The 24,215-nt window shown below is 40.6% G+C and overlaps 1 protein-coding gene and 1 pseudogene across 2 annotated transcripts in view; one reads left to right on the top strand and one right to left on the bottom strand.

Annotated features, from left to right (window-relative positions):
* The first annotated feature begins 1,773 nt into the window (after positions 1–1,773).
* The window catches only part of STK38 (serine/threonine kinase 38), a 41,823-nt gene continuing 19,381 nt past the window's right edge, over positions 1,774–24,215 (top strand). The window contains exons 1-5 of one of the 2 annotated variants that reach the window (XM_025925740.2): positions 1,774–2,066; positions 7,157–7,289; positions 17,395–17,446; positions 18,350–18,472; positions 20,276–20,359. In XM_025925740.2, coding sequence (XP_025781525.1) covers positions 7,159–7,289; positions 17,395–17,446; positions 18,350–18,472; positions 20,276–20,359 — 390 coding nt within the window. In that variant the 5' untranslated portion in view covers positions 1,774–2,066; positions 7,157–7,158. Of the gene's footprint in view, positions 2,067–7,153; positions 7,290–17,394; positions 17,447–18,349; positions 18,473–20,275; positions 20,360–24,215 lie in introns of both variants that reach the window. The other variant, XM_025925741.2, reaches the window with a different exon arrangement.
* LOC147580912 (large ribosomal subunit protein eL38 pseudogene) lies at positions 11,608–11,862 on the bottom strand (annotated as a pseudogene).

The raw sequence follows: 24,215 nt of genomic DNA, 5'->3' as shown, positions 1-24,215 counted from the left end.
AGCCACCCAAGTGCCCCAAGATAATACTTTAATGCAATATTTTAAAAATAACAATTAATGTAAAAAATGCATGATGAATAAAATATCAGCATTTAAAATAAAGACAGGATCCAACAACACCAGTATTAGAGCGAGGCAAGTAAGGCCAAATCCTATGGGTTGTAGGGTCAGACCACACTCAGTCTAGGGTGGGTATTAAGCGACCGGTGGCACTTAGGTTTTGTGCCTACTTCCTGGCCACAAGTGAGTCTGGAAGAGCAGCATATTCTGGCTAAGCTATTCTGAGGAAAACCTTAGTATTTATTAGAGTTAGGGTAGAGATAAATCACTATAGAACTATAGAGAATAGAGGACAAAATACCTCTCGTGAAACTGGGGAGGCTCCAAGGAAAAGATAAGGTTTGAGCTGGGGAAAAGGGAAAGCAGAAAGAATATTGGATTTGCAATCAGAAAATGGGGTTCCTTTCTTTGGTGCTTGCTTTACTAGCTGTGACAATTCAGGCACGTCACTTTGCTTCTCTGAGTGTAACTCTTTATGTGTTTACACTTTATGTGTAAAAACTCATCCTACGTGACGTGCCAAAGACTTGTGAGGATGAACTGAGATTAAATGAGTGAATGGGGTTTCTAAACTGAAAAGCACTATGCAAACATCTTGGACTGTTATTAAGTCCATAAGGAGGGACAGGATTTTGACAAAAGGCATTGAGGGAGAAGGGCCTTTGGGCAGAGAGAATGAAAGGTGAAGTGGTTTTTGTACGAGGCTAGACAAAAGGAAACTGGGCTTTGAAGACTAGGAAGATGAAAGCAGTCAAGGAATGCCTGTGTTTAAAGACCATTAAGGAAACAAAGCCCAGGACCCCAAGCTTGAAGGGTAAAACCAAGCTCTGTGGTCTCACGAGTACTCAAGAGTGAGACACCTTACTCTCACATTTTGCTTCCTAGATGGTCTTTTTGAAGGCAGGCAGGCACTATGTCTTACTTATCTTTGTTTCCAGAAGCCTGACACTTTCTGGCCAAGGGCACTGTGCTCCGTTCTCAAGGAATGAATGAGTGTCCGTCCAAAGGCTTGGGACCTCTACCCCAAGGGGTGGTACAGATTAAGTGGTTGGGTAGCTTTGAAAAGCAGGTTCTTCTGTGCACGCTGGGATGCTCTCCTGATAGCCTGGTGTTAAGAGAGCTCACCAGATCCTAGGTAAGGACGGCACTCTTAAGGAAGAGTAAGATGGGGCCAAGGGCTCTAGCCGTCTTATTGCTACGATGACTGAAAATCAAGGGAAGGTGGGGGGATGACGACTACACGTGTTAACATTTAATAGAACTACAGATGAGTGTGAACACGCAAGCACACACAGACGCACAAATGAGTGCACGGGAAACTGGTTAAATCTGAGTAAGGTCTGCAATCTAGTCAATTGTATTGGCGTGGTCAGTTGCATTGTGCCAATGTCAATTTCCTGGTTTTGACAATGTAGCATAGTTACGTAAGCCGGTGAGGGAAGCTGGGTGGGTGATGGGTATATCGAGACTTCCTTGTATTAATTTTACAGCTTTTTGGAAGTCTAAAATTATTTCAAAATAAAGCAAAGAAACCAGAAACAAATAGAGCCTCCCTCTCGAGCCCAGCCTCGCCCACCCCGACAGCGCCCCACACCTCACACTTCGCCCTCCGTACCCCCTCTCCTGCTCAGGTAAGGCGGGGGGAGCGGGAGCTGCAGGGCCGCGCACGCGCAGTCCTGAAATCGCCCGCCGCGTCTCTAGGAAGTCACGCTTGCGCAGTCTTGGCCCTTGCCCGCCGCGCCTGCCCCACTACGCGGCGGGGTACTCGGCCGCCTTGGCCCCTTCGCGCTGCCGTCTTTTCCGGCAGTTGGAGCGCTTCCTGTTGTCCTCACCCGCAACCGCCCCTCGGCCCGGACTCCAGAGTCCCTCAGGCGTCCCCTCGTCGCTTCTGGTCCGCCGGGTGCTGCCGCTGGGGCTTCGCCCGTCCGCCCGTCGAGAGACATCGCTGGCCGCGCCGGCGTCCGCGGCTGGTCGCCGCCCCCAGCCCTTCTTCCCCCGGGGCTCTGGTGAGTGTCTCGCTGCCACTGTCTTCAGGCCATCCCAGGCTTTTCCCCTCGTCTCCTCCCGACTCTTCTTGGGCTTCTCCCTTCCCGCCGACGCCCTCTTTCCAGCCCTGTCCTGTCGGCCCCTCGGCCGCCCTCCTCAGCCTCCTGACAGTCCCCCTCCTCTGGGTTTCCCGAGGGTCCCCTGTCAGTCCTCTCCACGTTTTCCCAGTCCCAGGCTCCCCACCCCATTCTTTCTTTCTTTCTTTTTGTGCAGCTGGGGCGGGGAGCCAGGCTGTCTCTCTTTTCCATGTTGCCAGCTTTGTCTACTCGTTGCAACAGCTCAGTCTCCTCTGGGACCTCAGTCATTGCCAGTTTTCACTTCTTTTGCTTTTTTTCTGGGGTCTGAGAACCTAAGAGCTGTTGTGTGAGGCAGAGGTGTGGAAAGCCCACCTTGGGGTGTGGTTCCTTTGAGTCCGCTCCCTTTCCGGTGGCTAGTCTTAGGGTACTGGGCTTCAGATCATCTTAAAATCACAGGAAAATTGAGTGGAGATTTTTTTTTTTTTTTTTTTTAAAGAGTAGAAAAGAAAAGTCGATAAGGACGGGAGGAAAGTCTGTGTCAGAAAGTGTATGGAACAGCTAGTAGAGAGACCAGATCTCCCGGCTGCACTTCGAATTGACGGAAAGACACAAAGAGACACTTGTTGTTTTTGAAACGTACAGAGGAAGGTTGGCGCGAGGTAGACCTTGTGCTTCCTCCCCCTTTCAGCTCACCTTGGCTCTGAATTCGGATTAGCCAGGCAGCAGATGTGGTTTCCCTAAACGTAAAACATGACCACGATAATGGGCTCCACTGTCTACCCCAGACATTCGAGAGCGGCTTGCTCACAAGGGGACCAGAGCACTATCCTCCAACTTTGTAGAGAAAACCACTTCACGTGCCAACTCCATCCCTACCAAACATACGTAGCCCCAGCTCCTAGTAATGGTCATAAAAGATGAGTGCCTTCTTCGTAAATCTTTATAAGGTGCTTACTAAGTGCGTAGCATTGTGCATGAGACTGGAGAAGGATATTAAAAGTACTTGCTTCCCATTGGCGTACAGTTCAGGAGGAGAAATTAGGATGCGTGCTGCTGCTGCTGCTTCTTCTTCTTCTTCTTTTTAAAGTTACTTTTTGTTTACTTTTGAGAGGGAGAGAGAGAATCCCAAGCAGGCTTGTCAGCACAGAGCCCGATGTGGGGCTCGATCCCCTGCAAACTGTGAGATCAAGACTGGAGCTGAGATGGAGAGTCGGAGGCTTGACTGACTGAGCCACCCAGATGCCCCAAAGATGGATGACTGTTAAGGAGTAGTCTTAGCCTCCGTGTTCATTTGCCCAGATGGGAGGTTCTGGATTGTCAGTCACAAAGAAAGAATTAGTGAGAGAAGGGGTGTTCATAGAGGTAACAGTACCATTGTAAAGTCAGTCAGCCAGGCATAGCCATCTGGGTTGAATAAAACAGTGGTTTTCATGTGATCTGCTTTTATGTTTGCAGTACCTACCCCTGCCTTACAAAGATCCAGTTCTCTTATTAAATTTTTAAAACTTTTAAGGGGCTCCTGGGTGGCTCAGTTGGTTAAGCGTCGGACTTCGGCTCAGGTCCTGATCTCAAGGTTCGTGGGTTCAAGCCCTGCATCAGGCTCTGTGCTGACAGCTCAGAGCCTGGAGCCTGCTTTGGATTCTGTGTCTCCTTCTCTCTCTGCCCCTTCCCACGCACGTTTTGTCTCTCTCTGTCTCTAAAAAAAAAAAAAAAAAAAAAAAATTTAAATAAATAAATAAAACTTTTAAGAATTTCTCACCTACCTATTCCCTAATTCTGCAGAGTTGAAGAATGAAACAAACAGGGAAGGGACCTCCCGTAGTCTGTAGGTCAGGGCATGAAGGCTTGAATTGTCAAAAGCACAAGGGAAAGCTCTGTCTTAAAAGGTACTTGGTTGACCCAGTAAACCTGTAAATTGCTATAGGGCAATAGTAATTGTATCTTTTGATGAAAGGTTATTAGAATAGGCTCATCCTTTTATGAGTGAAGGAAGGGGAGGAGGAGGTTTTGGAGAAAGGTCAAAGGGAAGGATAGTGCAATCTTTGCTATTACATTAGAGACTGTATGTGAAGGTTGAAAATCATTCTGCTAGAAAATTTGTTAGCCTATTATATGATCATCTTTGAGTACGCTTAATATCCTGTTGATCTTTTTAAAAGCTTAGGAAGCCATGCCAGTGACTTAAATGAGTCAAAACTTTCTCCACCCCAGTATTTATATACCTATCAATGTAAATGTAATTTTGTTCTTTAATTTTGTTGACAACTGAAAAATCATTAACTTGCTCAACTTATGTTTATTAACCACTTATTATATGGAAGGTGCTCTTTGTCTTAGGTTTAAACACTCTTCTAGTTGCATTTCTATGTTAAAATAATTTCAGTTGTTAAAATGTAACCACATCTGTGTATTTATAAAAATGTCTCCAGAAATGTTCAGACCAGGGAGGAGTACAAAGCACTCCCTTACTTCAGACTTGTTTTTAAATCTGGTTTCAAAATTTCTTCACCAGACTTAGAGTGCATGTGGTTTTCATTGTGGGTGGAGGGGGTATAGGCTGACAAATAAGGAACCACACCCAAGCTTCATAAACCAGAGGTTTTTGAAAAATCTACTGATATCCTAAAAACATTTGCGTTTTCTTTGTTTGGTATTAGCAGAAACTTCCCCATAAAAAATATAACATAATAACAAATAACATAAGGTAGAGCTGAGTTCACTTGAATTTGGCACATCATCAATAAAAACATTTGAAGTAGAGCCTTGATTTTGAATTACTTTGCTCTCAAAGAATTATTCTTTTATATGATTTTCCCTGAATTTTTTTTTAATAAAGTTGCTTAATGTTAAGCCTTTTGTCTTAGTAATAGTAAGTATTTGCACATTCCTTAATAGCTTTAATCCACGAGACAGTTTAAAAAGCTGCTAAGTATGGGGCGCCTGGGTGGCTCAGTCCATTGAGTGTCTGACTTAGCTCAGGTCATGATCTCGCGGTCCGTGAGTTCGAGCCCCGCGTCGGGCTCTGTGCTGACAGCTCAGAGCCTGGAGCCTGCTTCAGATTCTGTCTGTCTCTCTCTCTCTCTCTCTCTCTCTCTCTGCCCCTCCCCCAGTCACACTCTGTCTCTCCTTCAAAAATAAAATAAACATTAAAAAAAAAAATAAAAAGCTGCTAAGTATTAAAGGGAACCTGAAGGAAACTTTTCATAGAATGTACTATCTTTGAAAATGGCCCTTGGCCCCTCCTACTTTTACTCCACTTTATATTGGGATGAAAGGACAGACCTAAAGGCAGGCAGTCATGTTGGAGGAAGGCATGCTAAGGATAAAATACTGAACATTATTGCCAATGCTGGAGGAGGTCCAGATCGGTGAATGGTGTGGCCGAGTGTGACAATATGGGCTGGCAAAAATATCTGGGGTGGGGGTGGAGGATGAAATTTAAATTTAGGAAAAAATGTTCTATAAACTATTTAAACCTTGTTGGTATCAGTTTTCTCATATGTAAAACTAGGAGGTTAGGGTCCCTTGTTTTTCAGATCTCTTCCATCACTAAAATTATGATTCAGGTTATTTCTTTGTAACGATGTTTTTTTATCACAGTTATTTGTTTTAATTTGTAAATCCAAATAGACAGCAAGCATTTATCTAATATCATAAGACATGTCAGTACATGAATACCTATAAATGGGCATTTTAGTCATAGGTTTTTTTTAACTATAGGAATGGCAGATTTAAAAGTTATTTGTATTTAGGGGCGCCTGGGTGGCTCAGTTGGTTGAGCGTCCGACTTTGGCTCAGGTCATGATCTCACAGTTTGTGAATTCCAGCCCTGTGTCGGGCTCTGTGCTGACGGCTTGGAGCCTGGAGCCTGCTTCGGATTCTGTGTCTCCTTCTCTCTCTGCCCCTCCTCCACTTGTGCTCTGTCTCTCTCTGTCAAAAATAAATAAATGTAAATTTTAAAAAAAGTTATTTGTAGTTTAATAGTAATAGTACATATTCATTGAAGAAAATATGGAAATTATGGAAAAGCACAAACGAATAAAATGATGTATTGCGTTCTTACTGCCTAGAGTTAAGCCGGTGGTAACATTTTGATATGTATTTCAAATAATTCTGTGCACATCTGGTAAACACATAAATCAATAATTTAATCAGTTCTGTTGTTGGATATTCAAGTTATTTCAAGTTTTCCTTTGCCATTACACTGCTACATTGAGTCTCCTTGTGTATGAATCCCTATGGGTCTTTGATTTCTTTTAGGTAGATTGTTGGATGGCAAAGAATTATATCGTGTCTATATTATATCTTAATTTACGCTTATGGTGTTACGATCTTGTTCTCTTCCTTTTTTTTAAATTAACAAGATGTTTTAAAGATATTCATGTCACTTTTAGGTACAGATAGATTTGCTTCTGACTACTGCATGTTATTTCTTTTTTTAAAAAAAATTTTTTTTTCAATGTTTATTTATTTTTGGGACAGAGAGAGACAGAGCATGAACGGGGAAGGGGCAGAGAGAGAGGGAGACACAGAATCAGAAGCAGGCTCCAGGCTCTGAGCCATCAGCACAGAGCCCGACGCGGGGCTCGAACTCACGGACCGCGAGATGGTGACCTGGCTGAAGTCAGACGCTTAACCGACTGCGCCACCCAGGCGCCCCTGCATGTTATTTCTTTATGTGCACCCACAGCATTTTATTTATTTCCTTACTGAATTGGCTTCAACTTCCTATGTCACAAAAGATGGCATAATAAACATCCCCTCTAATGCACATCATTGTGCATATCTCCTTAAGAGCATGTGTGACAATTTCTTTAGGCCTTGTACCTAGAGATGGTATTTCTGGGTCATAGGACATTGATACATACTTATTTTCACCAAGTATTCTGTTTATGTGGCTTTTGTTATATATTTACATGTTTGTCTTCCAGAAAACTTGTACCAGTTTACTTTCCTACCAGGGTGATAGGAGAGTGATAGTTGATGGATTCTAACTCCAAAACTAATACCTCTTCTTTTTTTGTTTCTAGCAGCCATGGCAATGACAGGCTCAACACCTTGCTCATCCATGAGTAATCACACAAAGGAAAGGGTGACAATGACCAAAGTGACACTGGAGAATTTTTATAGCAACCTTATCGCTCAACATGAAGAACGAGAAATGAGGTAAAGAATTTTGTTTGAGAAAATTGTGTCATGGTTTTGGCATTCGTGTCTAGTGTCACAAAACACATTCATAATACTGTTGAAAGGAGATAAGAATAGCAGCATCCATATTATATCCTATCCCATTAGAATGGAAGGACAGTGCCATTGATTTCCAAAGTCCTTGCTATTAACCCACTTATTTCTACTACTAGCCAATAACACAGGGGTGCCTGGCTGGCTCAATCAGTGGAACATGCCACTCTTGATCTTAGGGTTGTGAGTTTGGGCCCCATGTTGGGTATAGAGGTATAGAGATTACTTAAAAATAAATTCTTAGAAAAAAAATAACACAGAATTCCATAGTAGTATGAAAACATTGGCCAAATTCTTAGATTTATTGTTAAAGTAGTGTGATGTAGTAGAAAGAGCAGCCCTTATGGAATCAGACCTGGGTTGAGAATCCTGCCTTTACCATTTAGTAGCTGTCTGAGGCCAGGACCAGTTTCTTAGACTTTCTTTTTTTTTTAAATTTTTTTTTTTCAACATTTATTTATTTTTGGGACAGAGAGAGACACAGCATGAACGGGGGAGGGGCAGAGAGAGAGGGAGACACAGAATCGGAAACAGGCTCCAGGCTCTGAGCCATCAGCCCAGAGCCTGACATGGGGCTCGAACTCACGGACTGCGAGATCGTGACCTGGCTGAAGTCGGATGCTTAACCGACTGCGCCACCCAGGCGCCCCTCTTAGACTTTCTGTGTATCAGTTCCCAATCTGGAAAATGGGGATAATACTTGCCTCGCAGGATTGTTGTGGGGATTAGATATAACATATGTGAGTATCCACCATAGTGCTTCTCACATAGCAATCACTCAGTCACTTAGCACCTGGTATATATTATTTATATAGTAGCTCGTAATTAAAATTTTGTTCCCAACATTTTATTATGAAAATGTTCAGAAGTACAGAAAAGTTGAAGGAATTATACAGTGAATACCTGTATATACATCTAGATTCTTCAATTACCATTCATTGTTTTATCACATATCCATCTATCCATCTCTATCCATTCATTAAACCATCTTAATTTTTTGCTGTACTTCAAAGTATGTTGCAGATGTCAGTATATTTTACTTCTTGTATAGCAAATGAGTTCAATGTGTGTATATATATACATATATTTTTTAAAATATTTTAGTTTAAACAGTTTAAACATTTATTCATTTTGAGAGCGAGAGAGCACGTGTGAACAGGGGAGGGGCAGAGAGAGAGAGGGAGAGAATCCCAAGCAGGCTCCTTACTGTCAGAGCAGAACCTGATGTGGGGCTTGATCCCACGAACTGTGAGGTCATGACCTGAGCTGAAATCAAGAGTCGGACGCCTAACTGACTGAGCTACCCAGGCGCCCCACAAGTGTATGTACCTGTAGAACTGAAACTCCTACCAAGACATAGAACATTATCATCATCCTAGAAAGTTCTTTGATTCTTGGAGATGTTCCTTCAACCCCAGGCAACCACTATTGTAATTTTAGATTACTCTTGCTTATTCTATACAAATGGAGGTTGTAAATGGATTTATATATAGTAAGCACTCATTTCAGTAAGGCTTTTTTCACTTAGCCTAATGTTTCAAGGTTCATCCATGTTGCTGTTGTATCAATAGTTTGTTCCTTTATATTGCTGAGTACCATTCTATTTTCTGACTATACCTATACCTCTGTTTTTACATTCTTCTGTTGATAAACATCTGGGCTTTTTTCTACTTTTTGACTGTTTTGGATGTGTTTCTATGAACATTTGTGTACAGATCTTTTTGTGAACATTTGCTTTCAATTCTTGGGTAAATATTTAGGAGTGGGATTGCTGGTTCATAAATATACATAAGTATGTTTCATTTTATAAGAAACTGCTAGACCTTTTTCTAAAATATTATCAATAACGTATGAGAGTTCGAGTTGCTTTACATTTTTGCGAACAAAACGTCTGTCAGTCTTTTAACTTCAGTTATTCTTATAGATGGTTAGTGGTATCTTACTGTTTAATTTGCATTGCCATGATGATTAATGATGGTGAACATTTTTTTATGTGCCTTTTGGTCATTTGTATTTTTTTTGTGTGTGTGTGAAGTGTTTCTTCAAATTTTTTGACCATTGAGTTGTAGGAGTTCTTTATAAGTCCTAGTTACCAGTCTTTTGTCACATAAATGTTCTGCAAATAGTTTCTTTCAGTCTCTGGCTTTCCTGTTCATTTTCTTAACAGTGTCTTTAGATAAGCAAAAGTTAAAAAAATTTTTAAGCCTTTTTTTTTTTTTTTTTTGAGCGAGACAGAGTCAGCACCAGTGGCAGAGGGGCAGAAAAAGAGAGTGAGAATCCCAAGCAGGCTCCACACTGTCAACGCACAGCCTGGTGCAGGGCTTGAACTCATGAACCGTGAGATCATGACCTGAACTGAAGCCAAGAGTTGGAAGCTTAACTGACTGAGCCACCTAGGCACCCTAAATTTTTTTTTATTTATTTTTATTTTTATTTTTTTTTAAATTTATTTATTTATTTTTTTCTTCAGCGTTTATTTATTTTTGGGACAGAGAGAGACAGAGCATGAACGGGGGAGGGGCAGAGAGAGAGGGAGACACAGAATCGGAAACAGGCTCCAGGCTCTGAGCCATCAGCGCAGAGCCTGACGCGGGGCTCGAACTCACGGACCGCGAGATCGTGACCTGGCTGAAGTCCTACGCTTAACCGACTGCGCCACCCAGGCGCCCCCCCTAAATTTTTTTTTTTAATGTTTATTTTTGAGAAAGAGCGTGAGTAGGAAAGGGGCAGAGAGAAAGGGATACAGAAGATCTGAAGCAGGGTCTGTGCTGACAGCAGAGAGCCCGACGCTGGGCTTGAAGCCACAAACCATGAGATCATGACCTGAGCTGAAGTTGGATGCTCAACCGACTGAGCCACCCAAGTGCCCCAGAAGTTTTAAATTTTGATGAAATCTGGAGTGCCTGGGTGGCTCAGTCGGTTGAGCATCCAACTCTTGATTTTGGCTCAGGTCATGATTCCAGGGTTGTGGGATCGAGCCCCACATTGGGCTCTGTGCTGAGTGTGGAGCCTGTTTGGGATTCTCTGTCTCTCTGTCTCTCTGTCTCTCTCTCTCTCTCTCTCTCTCTCTCTCTCCCTCCCTCCCTCCCTCCCTCCCCCTCCCTTCCTCCCTCCCTTCCTCCCTCTCCTTCTGCCCCTCTCTACTGCTCATGCTCTCTCTTTCTAAAATAAAAGTAATGCTAATAAAAAAAATAGTTTTGATGAAATCTAATTTGGCATTTTTCTCTTTTATAACTATTGCATTCTGTGATCTCTAAGAAATCTTCACTCCTCCCAAGGCATAAAGATATTCTTTTACATTTTCTTCTGGAAGTTTTATAATTTAGTATTTACATTTAGTTCTATGATCCATCTTGAATTAATAAGTGTATGAGGTGGGGATTGAGATTTATTTTTTTTGTTATGGATATTCAGTTGTTTTAGCACCATTTGTTGCAAAGATTTCCTTTTCCCCATTAGATTCTTCGGCATTTTTATCAAAAACCAAATACCATGTAGCGTGTATCTGTTTTTTTTTTTTTCTTTTTAGAAGGTTTTTTCTTTTCTTTCTTTCTTTCTTTCTTTCTTTCTTTCTTTTCTTTCTTTTCTTTCTTTTCTTTCTTTTCTTTCTTTTCTTTCTTTTCTTTCTTTCTTTCATTCATTCATCAGTGAGGGAGAGCCAGAAAGAGAGGGAGACAGAGGATCTGAAGTACACTCTACACTGACAGCAGAGAGTCCGATGTGGCACTTGAACCCATAAACCGTGAGATCATGACCTGTGCTGAAGTTGGGTGTTCTAACCAACTGAGCCACCCAGACACCCAAGATTTTATTTTTTTAAAGATTTTATTTTTAAGTAATCTCCACACCCAACATGGGGTTCACACTTACAACCCTGAGATTGAGTTGCATGCTTTACTGATTGAGCCAGCCAGGTGCCCCCATTTGTGGATTTTTTATTCTCTTTCATTGATCTGTTTGTCCCTATGTCAGTATCACACTGACGTGGTTACTGTTAGCTTTGTGCTAAGTTTTGAAGTCATGTAAGTTAAGTCTTCAACTTCGTTGTTGGTTTTTTTTCCCCTAAGATTGTTTTGGATAGTCTAGTTTCTTTGCATTTTCCTTTCCTTTCCTTTCCTTTCCTTTCCTTTCCTTTCCTTTCCTTTCCTTTCTTTCTCTCTCTCTCTCTTTCTTTCTTTCTTTTTCTTTCCTTCCTTCCTTCCTTCCTTCCTTCCTTCCTTCCTTCCTTCTCTCTTTCTTTCAAGAATTTTAAAAATTTTAATACAGTTCAAATTAGTTTGCTGGGTTCATCTCAGCTCCTTTACTGCCAAATCTGAGGGCAGGGACTGCTTCAGTTTCCCTGCCTTCTCTCTGTCTGTGATGACCAAAGTGTAAAGGTATCTGCTGCATCAGACTTTAAACTTCACATTATCCTTATTGTTCTTGACCTTGATGGACTTGGCATCCTTTACCTGGCTGTGAGCAGAAAATCCTTGATTTCTTCAATTTTGTAAGACATGGCTACGAAGGGTGCAGGCAAGCATGCAGCCAGCATGGCAAGTGGCAATTTTATTTTCATATAAATTTCAGAATCAGGTTGTCAATTTCTAGAGGAAAGCTTAATGGAATTATGAATATAATTGTACTGAATCTGAAGATCACTTTGGGGGAGCATTGACATCTTAACAGTATTGGATCTTCTGATACATGAATGTGGTATATCTTCCATTCTCTTAGGTCTTTAATTTTTCTCAGAAGTGTTTTGTAGTGTTTAATATGGGGTTGTTATATGTTATTTTGTTCATCTATTGCCAGTACTTTGGGGTTGTTTTGATGTTGTTGTAAGTGGATATTTAATTTTTTTCCAGTTGTTGCTGCTGGCATATAGAAATATACCTGAATTTTGTATATTGACCTTATACCCTGCAACTTGCTAATTTACTTATTCTAGTAGTTTTTTTGGTAGATTCCTTAGGATTTTCTGTGTAAACAATTATGCATATTCAAATAGAGAGTTTTGCTTCTTTTCCAATCTATCACCTTCTTTTTCTTGCCTTATTGGATTGGCTGGGATATCAGGTACAACGTTGGCTATATGTGGTGAGAATAGACATTTTTGTTTTGTTCCTGATTTGAAGGTAAAAGCACTCACTATTTCACTATTAGTTGTGATGTCACCTGTAGGTTTTTCAGAGATGTCCTTTGTAGATTGGGGAAATTTTCTTATGTTCCTGTTTGGCTAAGTTTTTAACATGAGTGTGTGTTGAATTTTGTCAAATCCTTTTTCTGCATCTTTGCATCGCTGTTTATTCTTTTAACATGATGAATTACATGGGCTGTTTTTTGCAGGTTAAATTAACCTTGCCTTCCTGGGGTAAAGCCCTCTTGATTATAATATAATGTATTATTTTTGTATGTTGCTGGATTTGATATACTAATATTTTCATAAGAGCTTTTGCAGCCACACTCTTCATGAAGGTATAAATCATGATTGAACTTTAAATATGCAGATCTGAAAGTGAAATAGCAAAATATTTTATAGCTGGTGGTGGCTTGCTGCTGTTTACTGAAACAGAGAAGTGCCTGCAGAGTGCCCTATGTTGGGATCATGGGGAATTCAAGGATAAATTTGCACAGTATATCTCTAGGCATGCTGTTGGAGATAGTTATTTTCAAATACAACCACTCTCTTGAAATTGTAGTTTCTGGTATTATAGAAAGAAAACAAATACTTACGAGTTCTGATTAAGATACTTGTTTTATTTGATAATAGGTTTTTTTGTTTTTTTTTTTACTTCAGAGAGAGAGTGGAAGAGTGGGGGAGAGAGTCAGAGAGAGGGAGGGAGGGAGAGCGAGAGCAAGAGAGAGAGAGAGAGAGAGAGAGAGAGAGAATGAATCTGAAGCGGACTCCACACTTAGCGCAGAGCCCAACACTGGGCTCGATCCCATGACCTGAGCTGAAATCAAGAGTCTGACATTCAGCAGCTAAGCCACCCAGGCAACCCTGTAATACTTGGTTTTTAATCCTACTGGCTCTGCCTTAAAGTTCATTATTGATATGTATCCTGTTCTCTAGTAATTATACGATAATGGTGTTATGTTATTAATAAGTGTTACGTTGTGATTTACACTAAATTACACCCCAAAATGGGTTGAAATCAGTGCTTTTTTTGTTTTGGATTCTTTTTTTTTTTTTTTTTAAATGTTTTATTTATTTTTGAGACAGAGAGAGACAGAGCATGAACAGGGGAGGGGCAGAGAGAGAGGGAGACACAGAATCGGAAGCAGGCTCCAGGCTCTGAGCTGTCAGCACAGAGCCCGACGCGGGGCTCGAACTCCCGGACCGCGAGATCGTGACCTGGCTGAAGTCGGACGCTTAACTGACTGCGCCACCCAGGCGCCCCATGGCATTTTTTTCTTAAAAAAAAAAAAATTTTTTTTTAATGTTTGTTTATTTTTGAGAGAGATAGAGAGACAGAGTGTGAGTGGGGGAGGGACAGAGAGAGAGGGAGACAGAGGATCTGAAGCAGGCTCTAAGCTGTACATCAGTACAGAGCCTGATGCAGGGCTCAAACCCACGAGCTATGAGCTCATGACCTGAGCTGAAGTTGGATGCTCAACTCATTGAGTCACCCAAGCACCCAGCATTGTTTTCTTATTAAATATTGTGTTGTTTCTGTTCTTCATAAATACTATCTTGGTGGATTAATTAAAGCCACAAAAACCTAATTTAATAGGAAGTAATGGTGTGTTTCCTCCCCTCTTACCCCAAATCAAATAAGAATTTTCCTACATTTTACCCTTTGAGAATTAGCAAGTTCTACTACTCCTGTTAGATAGTCCTACCCAGATTTCCCCCTGTCTGCATTTGGTCTGATCTGATACTGAGTTGTAATATTGTGATTACTATTAGTCAGCAAGTGTCAGTTTTATTTAAGTCCCAGGAATGGGTAAATCTTGACCTTTGATTGTTAATTCACTGATTAGATATATCAGTCAAACCAAAGTAATTTGTCGAGATTTTTTAAAAATCTGTAATATTCATTTTTAGGATATTTCTTGAGAGTTTTCTCAATTTTGATCATGGAAATAACAAGTAGTGTTTATTTCTTTGCTATTTTTCCTGGTTTTAAAATGTCTCATCAACAGAAATTAGAAATAGTGTCTAGTCAGCTGTCTTGTAGAGTGGATTAGCTCTTTTCTCCCATTTCTGCAACCTCTGAATCAAGCTGTACTGGGAGGTGAACTTAAGGTTGGCAAAAGGGGCTAATTACATGCAGTCATAAGTATGTTTGCACACTGATACACACTTGGATCTTTTCCTCCCCATTTGGCAACACACATTTTATGAAGTTGGCTGTGTACAAGACGCTATTCTTAGTGGAGAAGGAGGATTCAGCTACCTGCCCTTACCATCTCCTATGAGAAGTGGGCTCTCATGCAGATAAGTAGAGCTCACAGAAAGCCCTTGATGGGGTGAGGTTAGGGGTGGCCTCCAAGTGTAAGTGGGCGGTCTTTCTCCTGGGGTTCTGCTCTGGACCTTTGGAGTTGAGTGCAAGAGTAGCTTCACCAATGGCTGGAGTGTTAGCTAAACTGGCTCTTCCACCAGGGACACACAGTGGAGGGGCCTGCTTTTCTTTTTCATTATGAACACTTTTAAACATACATATAGAAAGACTATATGTCTTTCTATGTATGTATCTATGTATCTTACAATGAACCCCCATATACTCATTCCTCAGATTCAGTAATCATCAAGATTTTGTTAAATTTGTTTCATCTATTCCATTTTATTTTTTCTTGCAGTTGTGTTTCAAAACAAAATTTAAACATCTGTCATTTCCTACGTACTGTAGGGTACATCTTGTAAAATATGGCCATTTACTTGTGTAATTACAAGGTCATCATGAATCTAACAAAGTTAATGGTAATTTCTTGGGATCATCTCACAGAAGATATCATTTGTAAGCCTCATTTCAGGCTATGCTTGCCATTTTTGGTGTCTTTAAGATCTTCATTGGCTTGGCCCCAGTATCATGACCATGATAGGCTTTTTTCTGGATACTTTTCTGATGAACGAATCTGATTGTGTTCAAGGAGTTGATTCTGATAACTTTACTCTCAGGTAGATATTCTACAGAAACCAATTTAATTATGCTTGCAGTCAAGCTATGGAAAGCTTCTTAGTTGGAACTGAGATTTAAAATATAGTCAGAAGCAGGTGTGCCTGGGTGGCTCAGACTGTTACGGTCCGACTCTTGATTTTGGCTTTGGTCATGATTTCATGCCCAGCACAGAGCCTGCTTAAGATTCTCTCTCTCCTTCTGCCTTTCTCTCCCTCTCTCTCTCTTTCGGAAAAAAAAAAAAAAAATACACAGAAGCAACCATCTCTGGGACACACATTATATGATAGCACATTGGACTTCTAGCCTAGTCTGGTGTGGTCATTCAAAAAAACATAGTCGGAAATTATGGTGTTTGATACTGAAGGCACAAAAAGAGCTAACCATGGTTGAGATATTATAGTTCTTGCTGTGATGTTATCTTTGATTCTTTTTAGTCTTCTCTACTTCAACTATTTAACCACTGAAATGGAATTAATTTACACTCCTGAAAGTACCAGTAATACAGCCTTCTCCTTCCAGTAATGTGCACACATAGATACATACCCCAAAATATTCTGGGAACGAAGAGAAGAGAAGTGGGCAGACTGGGAGCCATGCCAGTGCTTCCCCGACTCCCCCCCCCCCCCCCCCCCCAATCAGGGTCAGAGTAGATCTTTTTACTTCCTGAGACTTTGGATATGAATTCTTGATGTCATCTGATCCTGTGGATGTGTAATATGATTTCTAACATGATACTGATTTAAACTAATTACTATTATTGCAATAATTATTTTTTGACCAAAATAAAACCCATTACCTTTCCCTTGGTCCTTTCTCTGTGTTTCCTCTCTTGGTTACTGGTGTCATTATCCTCCCACACAAGAAATTGTAAGATTTTTCCTTTGACTCCTGCTGCCAGTTGGTCATCTTTGCAATAGCTCTCTTCACTTCATTCTAGGTTTCTAGCCTTAGTTCCAGATCTTTACTGCTCGTCTGAATCGTTACTAAAGCTTTCAGTCTGCCTCAGTCGTTGTCAGTTGCTTTCCCTGCCAGCCCGTCAGCTTATTACTGTGGCTGTCATTTTAAAATAGAACCTCATCACCTCACTCCTTTATACACAGGCCTCTGGAGCTTTTAGTTGTCTACAGACTGACATTTGAAGTGTGGCATTTGAAGTGCTGTGTGCCTCCCCCGCATTGACTACATGCTGTTGCTGCGTGTACTCGTGTACTCTGTACTTTCATTCTTCCCTGTCCTGCTCACATTGCCTGCTATCAGGAATGCTGATAAGTGATAGAGATCCCAGCCCATGTGCTTTCATTTATTATGCTGAATAAATAAAGGTTGTGTGGAATTGGTTATAAGGAAGTTTTACTTGTTTCACTGTGAGATTGTAGCTCAAAAATATTCTTGGATGCAGTTTTTAAAGTTTAATACTCCAAGGATTTAGAGTTTTAAGTTTTGATAGTGGTGCCAATCACGTATTTTGACCATTCCCTTTTCTCCCCTCCACCCCAAATCTCCAAATTCTGCCTTTACTAGTGTTTATTGCTCTTTGTTTGTGGCAGGGAGGAGGAGGAAGATGTAAAAATAAAGGAAGTAGATACCAGTCTGGGAGAGAGAGAGAAACACCCTGATAGAAGAGGTTATCAAACACCAGCTGTTTTGTGGTTTGTTAAGGAGGAAATAACTTAAAAATAAAGGAAAGAGAACTTTTCATTTTGAAATAAGATTCTTTGTTGCATTAACATCTTATACAATCTTTTTCAAAAGGTAGAACTAACAAAGGGTGGGAATCTTTTCACTTGTCTTTAGTAACTATAATTTGTTTTAATGAGGCACTTTGAGATTTACCTGTTTTTATCATTACAAAAAACCCTGTGTTTGGATAGGCTTTTTCAGAAAGTTATTCAAATGTTATTTCAAATATTTTTATTTATTTTTAGACAAAAGAAGTTAGAAAAAGTGATGGAAGAGGAAGGCCTAAAGGACGAAGAGGTAATTAATATTGGGAAGTTTTTCCTTGAAACCCAACGTGGCGAGTCTTGTGCAGCAAGTTGTTAGCCTTGGTGCATAGAGAAAGGGTTTTGGCTTAGTAGCAGAGGGACTTAGGAGGGCTGGTGCACTTCTGGATTTAGGTATTCATGAAGATGGAGAAATTAATTACTGAGTACCCAGGAGAGGAAGTCTTATTTAGGCCCAGATGTAATAAATTAATTAGATTTAGAATTCCAAGAAAAGAAAGAGATGAGATCAAATTAAAATTTTAAAAGGAAACCATAGCATATTTACAGAAATCATGGAAATATCTCCACAGAAGTGGTGCAAATGCCTGAAATCATTATCAAGGCAAAATATTTCTCAAATCAGCCCTTCCCCCCAGTGTCTACAGACTTGGTAGGAGAAAATACAGTTAAGAAACTGTGCAAGGAACTGAAATGACCGTGGAAATGCTTTCAAAAATAGGAATGAATCATAGAATCCAGGAAAATGGTGAAAAATACCAAAGTCTTGTTGGAATTATAGAGCATAAAATGAACTCGAATGTGTTAAAAAAAAAACCAAAAAACCCACACTTTGATTTTATATAAAAAAGTTTAAAGGAAAATATTGATTGTTTATTCTGCCTTCATTAGAAAAGTTCGAATAATTGACTGCTGGAGTAGGTTAGTCAGAGTCCACCGGAGGCACCCCGATGATCAGTATGGTTTGTTTTTGTATCCGGAAGCTGGGGAGGGGAGGAGTGGCCTCTTCAGGGTTCTTCTGTGAGGCTCTCACCTGTGAGAAGGTCATGATTAATCGGCATGGCCCTGCTTTCCAGTCACGAGTAAGACTGCTATGGAGTTGCAGAAATTCAGCTCCTTCCCTTCCCTCCTCTCTCCCCCTTTATTTAAACGTTAGAAACGACTGAGGAGATCAGCACATGCTCGGAAGGAAACAGAGTTTCTTCGTTTGAAGAGAACAAGACTTGGATTGGAAGATTTTGAATCATTAAAAGTAATAGGCAGAGGAGCATTCGGTGAGGTAAAAACCACAGCTACGTACCAGATAAGATACAAAAATACCACAGAACTTTGAAGCTGCCAGCGTATCATCAGCTCATGATTGTTGATAGAACTGAAATATGGGGTAGGTGGGTCAGATGTGCCAGGCCCACATTGTAACTGCTGTCTGTCCTTTCCTCCCCCTCCACTGACCCAGATCTCTGATTATTCTTCTGTTTTGCCAGAGATGATGTTGACGCTTTAAGTATTGATTTAGAGGGAGAGGTGAAAGGTAGAAGGAAATCAGTATTTACTATTTACTGAGTGTTTCTCTCCTATAATCATGTCAATGACTCATTTTATAGATGATGAAATCAAGACTCCGAGAAAGGATATGTAATGCTCCATAGTCACATAGCCATTGAGCAGCAGTACCAGAAGTTGGGCCCAGAAGTTCCTAATTTTTTTTTTTTTTTAAGTTTTCATTTTAATCACCTAGTGCTCATGATGACAAGTGTACTCCTCATTCCTCACCCCGTTTCCCCCATTCCCCCATGTCCCCTCTGGTAGCCATGAGTTTGTTCTCTATAGTTAAGAGTCTCTTTCTTGGTTTCTCTGTCTGTCTCTCTTTCTTTCCCTTTGCTTGTTTGTTTTGTTTTTTAAAGGAGTTCCTGATCTTAAAGCTCTTGCTTTTCCCAGTCTCACACTGCCTCTTCAGGAGCAAACCAACAGCATATATCCACCCTTTATTTCTTCCCGCTAGATTTGTATCGCTCTAAAAAGGTGGCCCCAAGAGACAGAGATTATAGAAATGGGTTATACAGGTAGTGGTAGAGAGTTGAAAGCATTTGTCCCACCAGGTCTTGTAGATGCATCTTGCTCGGTCATAAGAGCAGTCTATGGGGAGGGTTTAAATGAGCCCCTGCAAGGTCATCCTCATTAGTGGAAAACACCCAAAGTGGACGACTCACCCAAAGTGGATGATGCAATAGTTTCATTAACTTTGTATAAATTGAGCAGCATATTATTAAAAACCCATACCTAGGGGAAATGTGAGTACATACTCAAAGGCACAGGTGAAAGATTAAATTGATCCCTCAGTGTTCAAAATCCCTGTTGGCTCCTGGAGACAGGGGAAGGTATGGTACTACCTCTAAAAGAACTTTCTGTTTAGTGAGGGAGGGACGTGGGACTCAGTCAGGAAAAACATGAAGAAAGGTGCAGGGAGGAGATAGCCTAAGTATCTTGGTGGGGATGGGGGGTTGCAGGGGAGGATGTGCAGGGACTTGCCAAGAAGTTTTTCTTTGGGTTTGTGGACTATTGATTGTCTTTTCATCGTAAAATTATGTGCTCTAAAAACATTGGAGGATAAGAAAGAGGAAAACTGCACAAAACCCTGTTTCCCTAATGACACATTTTAGGTTTTTTCCTTCTAGACATTTTTCTTGCACATGAGCTTTTGCTTTTGTTTTAAACACTGTTGCAGTCACTTCCTTAGGTTGTCTGAGCTTGTGGATGACAGGTGCCATGGTTATAATGAGTCCTTAAGTTCAAAAGGGAGGGTTTTCAAATAGGATTGACTTGTTCAACGAGGGAGCCAAACTGTTCAGATCTAGAGATACCTGAGAAAGTTTTCAGGACTGACTTCACCGTGTATAATAAATCTACTCATTTTGGAATGTTAAAAAGCACTTTTTTTCTGTTTTTTTTTTTTAATTGCTGGTTGTTTATATATTAAAATTGTAACACTTTTCCAGTTTAAATTACTTCCTATAACACATGAAAGCATTAATTACCTTGGCATTGTGAACTTTTGACTTGGCATTTCTTTTATAACTCTTAGGTGCGGCTTGTTCAGAAGAAAGATACAGGGCATGTGTATGCGATGAAAATACTCCGCAAAGCAGATATGCTTGAAAAAGAGCAGGTAAACCACAATTGTAACGGTGATCTTAGGCTGCTTATCAGCTTTTTGTTACGTAAAACTGTTCCTTTTGTTTATTTGAAATGTATTTTCTTATTACAGTTTTCTTTAGCACTGTCATGTACAAATATACATGTATTACTTTTCTTTCCCCAACAAAGAAGCAGTTACATGTATTTTAAAAGTACAAATAATGCCTTATGTTATGTGCAGTCTTTTAAAAGTTGAAAACCTATTAGAAGCATCTGCTGTTTGTGTCTCCCAATTGATCACATGCTGTGCTTGTCATGAGGAGCCTATTTTTGGGGTCACACTTGCTGTGATGACGCGTTCCTATTGAATGCTGATATACACACACACACCCACAGACACACACACACACACACACACACACACTAACACTTTGGGACTGAGCCTTAGGAATTAGAATTTGGAATTTGCAGTCTAAAATGTGTCTTAATATGCTTCATTCTGTATTCCCAAACCAAAGTTGGGTCTTCTCAGTAGCTCATTACTACCCAAGACAGACCAGTCTTCTTTCTGAATGAATTTGAAAAAATCTAATGCAAACGGCAGAGCAGTACAATTTCTCCTTTAAGGAGCGAGAACACTTTCTAAAACCTAAACCTACTTTGCAAGTAGATTTATAAGATGCAAAAGTAACTTTATGCAAAATAAAATTTTAAATTTTGGATAATATATTAAAAACAAGAATGCAACTTTTCTGTAAATCTAATTTAATTTAGCTGTTTGCTTAAGAACAGATTTTAGTGGGTGATGCCTGCATATGTCCTGTAAAGGATCAGATGCTCCAGGAAGACAAAGAGAGAGCCTGTGGCAAGGAGAGCCCTGGACACAGAGTGAAAGAGCAGGGTTGGAGACTGGCCCCACACCCAGTCCTTTTTGCCTCTTGAAGGGAGGTGTAATCACTGAAGCTTCTCAGTCCTTTTAAGTGCCAGTGAAAATTTGAAGTTTTTATTTTCTCTTTAATTTTCATGTGTTACCTATAAGCTTAGACTCCCAGGAATTTCGGTTGAGAGTATCAAATACCCTGGCAGTAAACATTCAGACACTATAGTTTATGCTGATACCAACCTTACTCAGAATGCTCAACAGCCCTATTTATGTGTTTAAAAATTATTGTGTGGTATGGGTATAGGCCCTGAAAGAGTTGTAGCTAGTCTTGAAAAGGAAAATGGAAAACTGTAGTGATGAGTCAGTATATTTTGTATTTCACAAGTAAGTTTTATTTTTATAAGACCTATTTCGTATAACTTTATTTATTATTTTTTTAAATTACTTAAAATAATTTTTTAAATGTTTATTTTTGAGAGAAAGAGAGCGAGACACAGTGCAAGTGGGGGAGGGGTAGAGAGAGACAGAGACACAGAATCTAGAGCAGGCTCCAGGCTCTGAGCTGTCAGCACAGAGCCCAATGTGGGGCTCGAACTCGCGAACCCCGAGGTCATGACCTGAGCTGAAGTTGGACACTTAACCGACTGAGCTACCCAGGTGCCCTTCCTATAGTTTTCACCAAGTCTCAAAACCTTTCTTTATCAAATAATTAGTGTTCAGAATAAAATGTAAAAAATATGCATCATGATTTTCACTTATTAATCCTTCATAACATGTGCCAGTTGCCCAGCATGGTAACAGAGGACAATTCAAATATACAGTGTAAAAACATTTTTTCAAATACTGTGCCTTCTTCAAAATCATTTTCTAAAGTGTTCCTACATGAAAGTAGAGGAGCTTTCCATGAGAATTAGGATTTTAAACAATGTATTAGCTTACTTGTTAGCTCACCTTGCTGTTGGACTGTGCTCCCTAGATTTGATCTCAGTGTGATCCAGTTAAAGTTTCTGGTCACAGACTCTACCTGAGTCGGCCATCTTGAAGAAGCGTGGTTGGTGCTAGGGCGTGAGAGGAAGTAGACCAGTGCAGATCCATCACTTGGGTAGGGCTGACCAAGTTTAGACTCAGAGCCTAACTTTTTGTAGGTACAGGTTCCTTTCCCCTAGGAAAAGTTTTTTCTTTGCTTTTACTAAACTGAACAGGAGTTAGAGCTACCCACTGAGAGTTTAGGTCGTTATTCTGATCCATAGGGTGGGAATTTTGCCGTCTGGAAAATAAATTTTAAAGGACAAGAGACCAGCATTTAGCTAGCTTTTTCATGTTTCTCTTACATTGCTAAAGGAAAACCTCCAATTGTGATGCTAGTACAGTATTAGGAGGGGACAAAAGATGGACTTTTATCTCTGCTTTCCTAGTGCTCAGGATAGCAACTAGCATGTGACTCCACCCCATTAAATATTTATGGAACAGAGAAAGGGAACCTCTGATGTGAGTTGCACCTTTGGTTCTTCCTTCCCTTACCCTATGTTAACCTCACTCCACTCTTAGATATTGAGGTTCCTAGTTGCTGTCTCAGCCCCAGGAGAGGAGGGCAAGGTGTGCATAGGTGGCCTGTAGCTTTCCCCTTAACAAACAGAGAGTGCTGCCATCACCATTCTGTCCTCCGAGGTGAGTGACGAGTGGTAATAGTTCTGCCTCCCCCCCCCCCTTTTTTTTTTTTGGCTCCCTGCAGCAGGTAGAGGCCTTGTTGGGAGCCAGGAGAGCAGAGGCAGCTGGAGGCTGGCTTGAGCAGTCTTTATGTCCAGTGATGACTGGGGCACAGCCACAGCTGCGGTTGAGCAAGTGCATTAGTGTTTCCCAAAAGCTTTGCTTCTGTATTAAAGCTGAGTAAAAGCATTAGGCTTTACTCAGCTTCTTTGTGATTTCATAACACTGTTCCTTACCACCCTTATCTAATGCCCTAAGGAGAAATGTAAAAATGTAAGTTTTCTGCAACATTGAAGCTATTTAAAAATTTCCCAAAGAATTTTAGTAGAGACTGAAAACTGAGATATGTAAACTCAATACTTCCCTTGGGCCTGAAGGGAAGAATGAGGCAGGTTAGGGGTAAGACAGGAGAGAAGGGTGGGATCTGTGTCCAGTTGGAAGAGAGAGTGCCTGGCTTTGCTAAAGACATTGCAGTAAAACAAAGCATTGTATCGAGCATCGTATTGAACAAAACAACAATCATGCGCTGAGTTTGCCAACCGGAAGTGCCAGTTTATGAACTTCGGTACATCTTTACCTGTGAACGTAGGGTAGGACTGAAGCCCTGCTGCATATGTTAAGAACAAAACTTCTATTCAAGGATCGCACTGGGTCTTAATAAATGGAGACCTGGTTGAACCCACCTTTGCATCTTGTGACATTTAGCGTAAGAGGAGAGGGGACAGGATTTGATAATACGCAGCTGTGGTTTGATTACTCTTACATATTTCAAGTAGATAAGGTAAATTTGATAAAACATTATTATGAAATAATGTAGTTCTGTCAGTAGTTCTGCCAGTTCTCCTAAACCTTTTGGCAATTTGGTCTCCCTTGGCTAGATATTTTAGTAAGAGCAGAAAGCTGGAAATACCATAAATTCGAATCAGTAACTCTTCTTAGGTATTCTTGTATTTCCATTCCGTAAGAATTGAGCACATACTCTGTGCACAGCAGCGAACTGAATACTGTGGTATAGTATTCTAGAATTGTCAGCCAGGGCACCGTCATTGTGGACACCATTGCAGACCTGAGGCAGGACTTGTTTAGAGAGTTTCATCTTGGGGACTAATTTTTGTCATAAAAGGTTATTAGAACAAAAAGATGTGCAAAAGAATGGTACTTTTAATTAATCACAGGTTCAATTGACAGCACTGTTAAAGTTGCCGTTTGCATGACAGCCATTCATTTTGTCCTTTTGTAAGCCTTTCATCACTCAAGTGTTCATGACTGAATACCGTCAAGTCCAGTGTTGTCAATT

This window comes from Puma concolor, chromosome B2 (assembly GCF_028749965.1).
Source record: "Puma concolor isolate L17-30 chromosome B2, mPumCon1.1.hap2, whole genome shotgun sequence".
NCBI lineage: Eukaryota > Metazoa > Chordata > Mammalia > Carnivora > Felidae > Puma > Puma concolor.
Note: the sequence above shows the minus strand (reverse complement) of the source record. Positions and strands in the feature narration are given on the sequence as shown.